At 40.0% G+C, this 9,360-nt stretch overlaps 2 protein-coding genes across 9 annotated transcripts in view; one reads left to right on the forward strand and one right to left on the reverse strand.

Annotated features, from left to right (window-relative positions):
• Positions 1 to 2,248, reverse strand: part of impact (impact RWD domain protein) — an 18,921-nt gene extending 16,673 nt beyond the window's left edge. Inside the window, exon 1 of the mRNA XM_034880950.1 lies at positions 2,060 to 2,248. Coding sequence (XP_034736841.1) covers positions 2,060 to 2,107 — 48 coding nt within the window. The 5' untranslated portion in view covers positions 2,108 to 2,248. The remainder of the gene's footprint in view (positions 1 to 2,059) is intronic.
• Positions 2,249 to 2,528: 280 nt separating this feature from the next.
• osbpl1a (oxysterol binding protein-like 1A) overlaps positions 2,529 to 9,360 on the forward strand; it is a 28,737-nt gene continuing 21,905 nt past the window's right edge. For 2 of the 8 annotated variants that reach the window (XM_034880906.1, XM_034880910.1), the window contains exons 1-10: positions 2,529 to 2,856; positions 3,057 to 3,059; positions 6,227 to 6,356; positions 6,437 to 6,522; positions 6,629 to 6,703; positions 6,860 to 6,971; positions 7,138 to 7,223; positions 7,837 to 7,981; positions 9,110 to 9,177; positions 9,256 to 9,300. In XM_034880906.1, the coding sequence (XP_034736797.1) occupies positions 6,233 to 6,356; positions 6,437 to 6,522; positions 6,629 to 6,703; positions 6,860 to 6,971; positions 7,138 to 7,223; positions 7,837 to 7,981; positions 9,110 to 9,177; positions 9,256 to 9,300 (741 nt within the window). In that variant the 5' untranslated portion in view covers positions 2,529 to 2,856; positions 3,057 to 3,059; positions 6,227 to 6,232. Of the gene's footprint in view, positions 2,857 to 3,056; positions 3,060 to 5,351; positions 5,471 to 6,220; positions 6,357 to 6,436; positions 6,523 to 6,628; positions 6,704 to 6,812; positions 6,972 to 7,137; positions 7,224 to 7,836; positions 7,982 to 9,109; positions 9,178 to 9,255; positions 9,301 to 9,360 lie in introns of those variants that run through there. The other 6 variants (XM_034880911.1, XM_034880909.1, XM_034880907.1 and 3 more) reach the window with 6 other exon arrangements.

The raw sequence follows: 9,360 nt of genomic DNA on the forward strand, positions 1-9,360 counted from the left end.
CGTCCCTGTTAGTGATGGCGTTGCATAGTCTGTCCACCAGAGGACGCTCTACAACGTCCCTGTTGGCAACACTGTTTTGTTTTTTTTGTCAATATGTATTTGTATAAAAGGACTTTAAGTTTCATATCTTAAGTTTGTATTTTTAAACATTTTATCATTACTTAAATATATTTTGATGTTCTCTGTTCTGTTGTGACAATAAAACAAATTGTTATCATATTATTTTAGCTATATTACTAGGAAACAAGTAGCTGCCTGCTGTCGCTTCTCTATCGTCATGGTGCTAAACCCGCCTATAGCACGCCAGGTGGCTAAGCCAGGTTGTGATTGGTCCCAGCAGATTTGTAACGGAATCAGGACAGAAATATGTACAGGTTTCCAGCCTGAGCAGAATAACTTATCTCAGATCCCCACTTTGTATAGAAATGGAGCAAAAACTTCTCGGTATTGTACCAATTATTTATAAACTTTTAATCAAAATGACTATCATTTAACGGTTTGATTCTGCAATCACTTTTTTTTAATCAAATTGCTGGCAGATCTGGAAGTGGGTTTACCCAGTCTATGTTCATTCTATAAAGTTCAAATCTCCAGCAACACTTGTAGTATAAAGATGAACTTTATGGTAAGACTTACACGTTTTGGCACGTGCAATGCGTGTGTCCACCACCGAAATGTCTGTAATTCTAAAGATCTACCTACAAGCACATGATAAGCTTACACATTAACACGTTGTATGTTAAATCTCTACAAAAACTCAAGTGTGAAAACATTCAAAAATTGCCATCTTATGAGAGGTTATGTGGACTACTTTTTTGTCCAGGAGCAGTAAATTCTTGGTTGTCTGCCGACAAAGTATGAATGAGTAAGCTTTAGACGTAACGTTTTAACAAAAGCTCCTTTGTGTTCTTAAAGGCCTCCAACCATCTGGATACTATAATATTCTGTCTGTTGCAAAAGCCAGAAGATTGGCTTTGGGACTTGAAAGTGTAGCGTCAAAGGCACTCACTGGGGCTAAACTACTGTAGAACTGAGACACTGGGTAAAAACAAGTCCTCTTTTTTGGTGATCTTCAAACCTCACATGAATACAGAAGAGAAAGAGAGAGAGAGAGAGAGAGAGAGAGAGAGAGAGAGAGAGAGAGAGAGACTATTTTACGTCAGCCTGCCTGGATTTGGCTTGGATTCTCTCCAGGTTAGAAAAGGGAGCTTGTGACTGGATGGTCGTCGGTTCAATCTCCCAGAACTGCAGGTTAAATCAGGATGGGGAAAGTGAAAAGCAGCCCTTGTCCCTCATTCACTCTTTTGTCTCTTTTTTAACCCTCATGTTGTCCTCTGGTCAAATTTGACCCATTTTCAGTTTTTTTAATCACAAAAAAATGGGCCTTCGAAATAAGCGCTGAAAATATCAAGATTAGAAATGTCAAATAACTTTGGGGGAAAAAAGCAAAAAAAAACAACATTGAAAAAGTGACAAAAATATCGGAAAAAGCGATAATAGTGTGTCATGGTTAATGGAAAGACAAAACAAGGGTTAAAAAAATATACATATATATATTTTTTTGTTTTTGTTGTTGTTATTATTACTTATTATTTTATACTCTCTTTTTCGCTCTATACTTCTTTTCTTGACTTGCTCAAAACTGCTGCTGGAAATGTTAATTTCCTTGCAGGAGTCATCCCAAAAAGATTAATAAAGAGAAGTCTAAATCTGAGTCTAAGACTAAGACTAATAAGTCTAAGACTACTTTGAGCAAGGCATGTAACCCAAACTGTGTTTAGCAGATCAGACTCTGGTTTTACTGGACATCATGGTGTGCATGTGATCAGGTGCTGCTTGAAAAGAGAGCATTGCTCTCAGTGAAACTTCCTTTCTGAATACATAAAAGTGTAACAACAGTGTCATATTTTATTTGAGATATGCATGCCAACGGCCTCTTGTTTGGCTCATACGCTCTCTGCAGGCCACATCTAAACACTACAGCAAAACAGACCTTGAACGCATCTTGCCAAGTTGTCTCACCTTTAGCAATGAAGTTGTAAAAGGTTACCTATCTTACCTGATCCTGAAGATCTCCTTCATTTTCTGGATTTGTGTCGTCAGCCATAAATTGAAGTGTCAGCTATTGAAAATGTGAAAACGGGTCAGTCAAAAAACAGATAACGTAAACGTTAAGGCACATAAAGTTCATGTTGATCTCCAGCCTGCAGCATGTGTGGTAGTATGATCAGCTTCCGGGCGGATCGGGTGCGTGTGTTTTGTCTTCCGGGTTCTGACGTGTATCAGCCAACAGCATTAGAGAGTTATGAAAAGACAACGCAAAGGACACACTCGTAATGAGCAAAGCATTTGCTTTTAAAATGCATGATTGTTAATTGCTCATGATGTGTAAACGAACGCGAGTAATATATGTCTTTGGAAATTGTATTCTGCGTTTAAAATGACGGGCAGAGCTTTTATTTTGAAAGGCGCAAACGTTTTTCCCGGGCGAGTTCCGCTCTTCGAAGACCAGCTGATGTCAGTGTAAACAGAAAACAAGACAGAAGTGTATGTGTGTGTGTGTGTGACAGAGAGACAGAAAGAAAGAAAGAAAGAAAGAAGCAGTGATGTTTTATCATCGGTCATCTCACTTGATGACGATAATCGGGGAGTGTGTGCGTGACGGTGGGATGTATCGGACGATACGTACCGCGCTCGTTGTGCTGTAGAAGCAGCAGGGAACGACTCCGATCGAGGGGGCTTAAACATCACGTGCAGCTCCACAGGGGCCCTGTGTGAGAACAGCTGTCTGAATAACCTGGATTTGACTTCTCAGGGCTGGAAGAGCTGAAGCAGTAAGTGTGTCTGGCTCACTATGTTGGTCCTGTTTGCTGATCAGTGTTATCTGCAGAGGTGTTCTTCTAATCGCACAGAAGCTTTACATCATGTCAGCTAGTCCCAGCAGCTGGCATCACTTCAGACTCATAGGCTACTTATTTAGCGTACAGAACTGGTCGGATTTGAGCTAGACAAGACATGTTTTAGTGGTATGTAACTTCAAAAGTAAAAGTCTCAAGACAGCAGTGGTGGAAGAAACATGCAGATCCTTTAGTAATTAAAAATGTCAGTGCATTAAAATACTCCATAGCAAGTAAAAGTCCTGCATTCCAAATCTCATTATATAATATATAAGACTAAAGAAGAAGAAAAAAGTTATGCAGGACAAATTTGCATTGATTTTATTATTGATTTGGAGTTTGCTTTTTTAATAATTGGATCATTTGATACCTTTGGGGCCACAAACTTTTATTTAAATTAAACCATCTCAGAAGTTTAGAGGGTAAATGTGTCATTATTGTTTTTGATCCTTTCGTTACGATACAGCTTTGCACCGTACATTTAATAAAAAAATCAGGATTACATAATAAATCCCTGGGCCTTATTTCCATCGTGGTCCCTTTGGGGGGAGGGGGGCAGAGCAAGTGGCAGCGGATAAGACCTCACATCTATACATACATTAAATAGACCTATCGAGACAATACAGGAACAAAAAGAACAAAATCAGAATAAGATCTGCATCCGAGCCATTTTTTTCAGTGCCCGCTTAACATCTCGTAAACTCGTGACCATCTCTAGATTTCCTGGCAACCTGTTCCACAGGCTTGTTGCTACATACCAAAAGACTCCTCACCTAAATTAATCGTAGGAGGCACAAAATCAGTAGAGCTGCCCCTGGTGTAGTAGCAGTGAACATCTTTCACTGTTAAAATAATTGATTAAATGAACTTTTAACCACCCAATAGTGTCAAGATGAGATCAGAATAAGCCTCATAGACCTATTTTGAGCAGTCTGAAGTCTATGTTTCAGGTGCTTTAATAAACCATTGTAACATTAGCATCATGCATAGTCAAAATCAGGCTCAATTAGAGCAATTGCCACTGTTGACATCGCTGTCTTGTCCAGAAACCTTGAGATTATAGCCAAGAAAGATACTCTTTGATTAACCTTGGCAAGTCCCTTTTGCACTTGGCCCACTCCAGACAAGTGGCAGTCTAGCACACAACCAAGGTAACTCACTGAGTCGTTTACATTAGTCTTATTATCTCCAACTAAAACCTTTAAACAAGGGTATTTTTTCAGTTTTATCTTTGGCTCAAACAGTACAACTTCCTTCTCCTGACATTCAATAGTTCCAAACTGAGAGTTCTTTCAACATCATTCTTATCTTTACAAGAAACCAATAACGCAGAATCATCTGCATATAAAAAAAAGTTCACGTGGACATACAGATTTAAGGTTATTTATATATAGAAGGAAAAAAGTGGACCCAATACACTCCCTTGAGGGACCCCAAAGTCTATGTATTGTGGTTGAGACATTGTTCCCCCAATATCCACCACCTGCTTCCTATCCTTCAGATGAGAACTCACTCATCTGACTCCAAAGTCATTAAAACCAATAGCTTTTAATTGGCGTACCAAAATGTCATGCTTAACTGTATAAAAGGCCTTCTGTAGGTTTAACCTGTTCATACCAGAACAATGACCTTTATCTACCTCCCTCCTGATGTAGTCAGTTAGATATAGTAAACAAGTGTCAGTGGAATGTGATTTACTAAAGATAGACTGGAACTCATAGAGTAGATTGGGGGATACTTGTCGAACTGTTAAGAAACAATCTTTTCAATTATCTTTGGCAGACTACCCAGAATAGAAACAGGTCTATAGTTTCCATGGTCTAATTTACTAATGGAATCACTCTGACAAGCTTGAAATCATTGGAAAAATGTCCTTGCTCTATAGACATTTTTATGATATGGGTGATACGTGGCGTGATAACCTCAGCATTATCTCTTAAGAGCTAAATAGGTTTTTCAGCTTAGATTAGATAAAGCATCATAATAAATAAATCAAAGTACAAATTAAAACAGGATTTAAATATTAAGAAACTTGATAGAAAGGTCCTCTATATATCCTGGTTATGCTGTTGCAAATAGTTCTACAGTTGATTGCAGTGTGTAGTAGAAAGACAGGGTGAGTTACATCTAGTGTCTCATGCTTTTTAATCCCAGGTAAACCTGTTTTAGAGCCAGTAACAGTCCAGACTGCAGACATCAGATTTTTTTGTATTGTGTTGTCAATGTGGTTCAGTAATTCTTTGTCATAGCCATGTGACATTCCATAACATTTAAGCAAGAGCTCTCTTATACCTCTGTATGCCAACTTCTTACTGCAAATACAGAATGTCATGTGATGTTACAAGTGTATAAAGGGGAAAGGGAGGACTTCCTTCCTGGTAAAGCTAGTCTGGTGACTACCACATTTTGTAATAATTATGACAGTTGCTGTTTTCTCACTGTATGACAAAACAGCCACTTGTGACTTTTTCCTCATGTGTTCTAAACAATGAGAGTTGACGTCGCATGAAGAAATATACCACGAGACAACTTCCACCAGCCAAACTCTGGAGATTTAAAGAGTCAAGTCAAAGGTGCACTTCACTGTTTTTTAAAATCCAGTTCTGTTTAGCCATCACAGAGAGTACTGAAAACTGTTGTATAATTTGTGAGAAAATCACTCTGATGCTGTCACCGTGATGTCATCTTTGGACATATTTTTTGCAGAAAGCCTGTTATACACTTGAGGTGTGGTGTCTAAAAGAAGTGAGTGTTTACCAGGCATGGAAAGACACAGTCTAGCTGCATTGTGGGAAATGTAAAATCTGGTGTTCCTGGAGCTCAACCAACACTGTTAAATGCAAGTCAGTATATATCTGCCTCCGCTGCTTCAGTTTTGAACATCATGAACATGCTTTTAACATTAGCATGCTAGTATTGTCATTGTAGCCATTATGGCATGCTAATGATGGCATTTAGTTCAATACAGCCTCAGATAACTGAAGATTCTTACCCTATTTTAATTTGTCTCTTGTGAATCACTGAACTTAATGAAAATGGCATATTAAAACACTTAAACTGAGATATGAATCTATCTTTTGCATAAGTGTTTTGCTTGTAAAGTTGTTTTACTCAGTGCCTAATTGCCTCTGCAGAGGAACCAATGCAGGCCCCTCAGCTTTCTTGCGATTTAGCTCTAACTGATTAGTAATAAGCATAGGCTTCCCATAGACACTGGGATTCTTTTCAGAGGCTTGGTGCACGTGTCCTTCTGAAAGCGTCTTTTTAGTACAGTTGAGTCACAGAAATAAAAAGCATCTTTTTGCTTCTTTCCTGCGTTTCCTCTGCAGGGGTCCATGGAGGAGCTGGAGCCAGAGGAGCAGTTCCTGCTATTCGCCCGGAACGGGGATCTGCCAGGCATTCAGAGGCTCCTCATGTCCAAGATAAAGGAAGAGACACACATCAACATAAACTGCAGAGGTACATAAGTGACGCTTTACGGAACAAAAACATAATTTTGTGTGTGTGTGGTGTAACGCAGTATGCACCTGTTTTCTCAGGTAAGAGGAAATTTAACCTGGGATGGACGCCTCTTCACTTGGCCTGTTACTTTGGACACAAAGCTGTGGTTGAGGAATTACTAAAAGTAGGGTTTATTAAAAAAAAAAAAGTATGGGAAAAAGATTGTTGTCGATTTTAAATAACTGCATGGCTAACAGGTGTGTTGCTCATTTTGTTGTTACCCCCTGTAGGCCGGGGCAGATGTTAACTTGCCCAATAATGTCGGAGACACACCGCTGCACAAAGCCGCCTTCACAGGAAGAAAGGTATCTCGATGCATCTTCTATTTTCCATTCACATTTTTAGTTTCTCTCTGCTCTTCTCGTCTCTTTGTTGATAGTATAGTTTTGTGCATGCATGTATTCATCTATTCAGTCAGTCTATCAATCAACCAATCAATCAATCAATCACGTATTGATCAGGAGGTTGTCATGCTGCTGCTGCACTATGATGCATGTGCTACTGTCATCAATGGGACAGCACAGATTCCCAAAGATGTCACTCAGAATGCCGAGATCAGAAGCATGTTAGAAGGTGAGAGTGACGCGTTGTCTATCTAATTTCACGGAAAAATAAAATAAATGTGTAAATCTCCATCAATGTTTTAATATTTGAACATACAAGTTGTTTATATAAAGTACAGATGGTAAAAATCATCCTCCGTTTTCTCTTGTAAATCGCAACATGCTACTGATCCCAGCGGCCGAGAGGACGGAGGAGAGGAAACTGGAGGAGGAACTTTTGGAAGCTGCACGAGAAGGAGACTTGTCAACTCTTACTCAGCTGGTGAGTGCTAGACGCTGAGACGTGATCAAATACTCCCAGAGACATCGAGTGGAAGTCAGAGACATTTTGACCAATAATAAAGTGGAAAGTAATCTGCTAACCTGGGCTAATTGCTTTAGTTTCTATGGTGGTAAAAGGGAATATTTCTATGCAGTGAGGGAGTATTTGAGTCCTGGAATCCAACTTGAGTCTGACTCGAGTCGCTATTCTCTGGATTACGTGACTTTACTCAGGTAGTGATGACTCGACTTGGACTCGACTCAGACTCTTCTTTGCTGACTCGGACTCGAACACTTGGGACTTAAGACTTGACTTGGACTCAACAGTCTGTGACACAACTACAACACTGTTTCTATGTGTTCAAGATATCACCACATATTTACAACTCCAGACAGGACTATGACTTTCATATCTCAGTGACAACAACAAAATTGTCCATGAAAACCTCATTAGGAAATAGCTCTTGAAAAAAATGGACACTGACAGGAAAGCAGCCTTAAATATCCCAGACACGGAAAGAGAAATCATAGAGTTTCTAGCAAAATAATAAAGAGCTGCAATGATATTTGGCATCAAACAACCCATTTGTTTTTTTCCTGTGTGTTCACTGCAGCTCAGCAGGAAGAAGATCCCAGACATCAACTGCACAGACCTGCTGGGTAACACCCCGCTGCACTCGGCGGCCTATCGAGGCCAGAAGCAGTGTGCCCTGAAGCTGCTCAAAAGTGGAGCCAACCCAAACATCAAGAACAAGGAAGGTAAGACTTATTTGCCAGAGCTGGCAATCATAAAATACTCCTGTCTTTGAAGGATACGGCTGGATGAAAACCAACAATGAATTGATCCTACTAACAAGTATTGCCCTTGTAGCCAGAATTTGAAAATTTTCTAAGCCATTGACCTCCTTTGTTGTCCATGAACACATCAATAAACCTCACACAACTCTCTCTGTATTTCTTAATATGACTGAAGGGTCCATCATGTTTATTTAATCCTCCGTGTCCTCCTTGGCTACTAGCAACTGTCTTTGTTTGTTTGTGTGTGTGTGTGTGTGTGTGTGTGTGTGTGTGTGTGTGTGTGTGTGTGTGTGTGTGTGTGTGTGTGTGTGTGTGTGTGTGTGTGTGTGTGTGTGTGTGTGTAGTGGGGGGGATGATAACAGAAGGCTTGTATCATTTTGTTGTCATTACTTAGAATTCCTCATGAGGGCGACAGAAATTACGCACTATTACCAGAGAAGGCAAAAGTACTCACTGAAGTAGAAGTACAAATACTTGTTTTAAAAAGTACAGATTTAACTTCAGTGCAAGCTGAGAAACTTCAGTGGACATGGAGAATGCAGCAAGTCTTTTTTTTTTCTTTGCTCTCACTTTTTTCTCTTTGTGGCACGCCCCACCTCACAATGTGAGGCGCGTGTCCGTGCCATTCTCCGACATGCACTCACAATCACTCCTGATAGACGACCTTTAGTACAAAACTAAAGTAACGAGCCAATTTTGTAAAATGTAAGGAGTAAAAAGTACCAAGATTTGTGTTCAAATGTAAGGAGTAAAAGTAATACGTCCCCACAAAAAAAGTTGTAAGTACAGTAACAATGTATTTGTACTTCCCATGCGGTTATTTCTGTGAATCAAACGTGATTATCAACTTAAGAAATGTATAAACTATGATAACATGACAGGCACAACCCCAGCTTATGTTTAAGTTGGGGCTGGTTTGGATGTCACAGCTTAAAATTTTAAACAGTTGTCACCTTAGACTGTGTATGTATTGACGGTCTATGGTCGTCACTGACCTTTTGAATACCAGCTGTATATTTCTCCCTTTGTTGACGTGTGTTCTGTCGTTCTAAAGCTCCACTTGTCTTGTGTGCCCATCATAACTCGCAGGCCAGACGGTGTCTGACCTGGCTAGTGACACCGCAATCAAACTCATCCTCGAGGGCAACGTACATCGAGTGAGTGCTCAGCTGACAGTCGACTTCCTCAAGTCCTTTTGATTTGTTTTTGACTTCCTTCATGTTTCTCCTCTGTAGGGTATGGGCCGCCATGTCAAGAAGTACGAGGGTCCCCTCTGGAAGGTAAAGTCTAACAAAGATTCCACTCAGCCGCTTAGGGCGCCTGTCCAGCAGTCACAGCCG

Source organism: Etheostoma cragini, chromosome 9, assembly GCF_013103735.1.
Source record: "Etheostoma cragini isolate CJK2018 chromosome 9, CSU_Ecrag_1.0, whole genome shotgun sequence".
In the NCBI taxonomy this organism is placed as follows: domain Eukaryota; kingdom Metazoa; phylum Chordata; class Actinopteri; order Perciformes; family Percidae; genus Etheostoma; species Etheostoma cragini.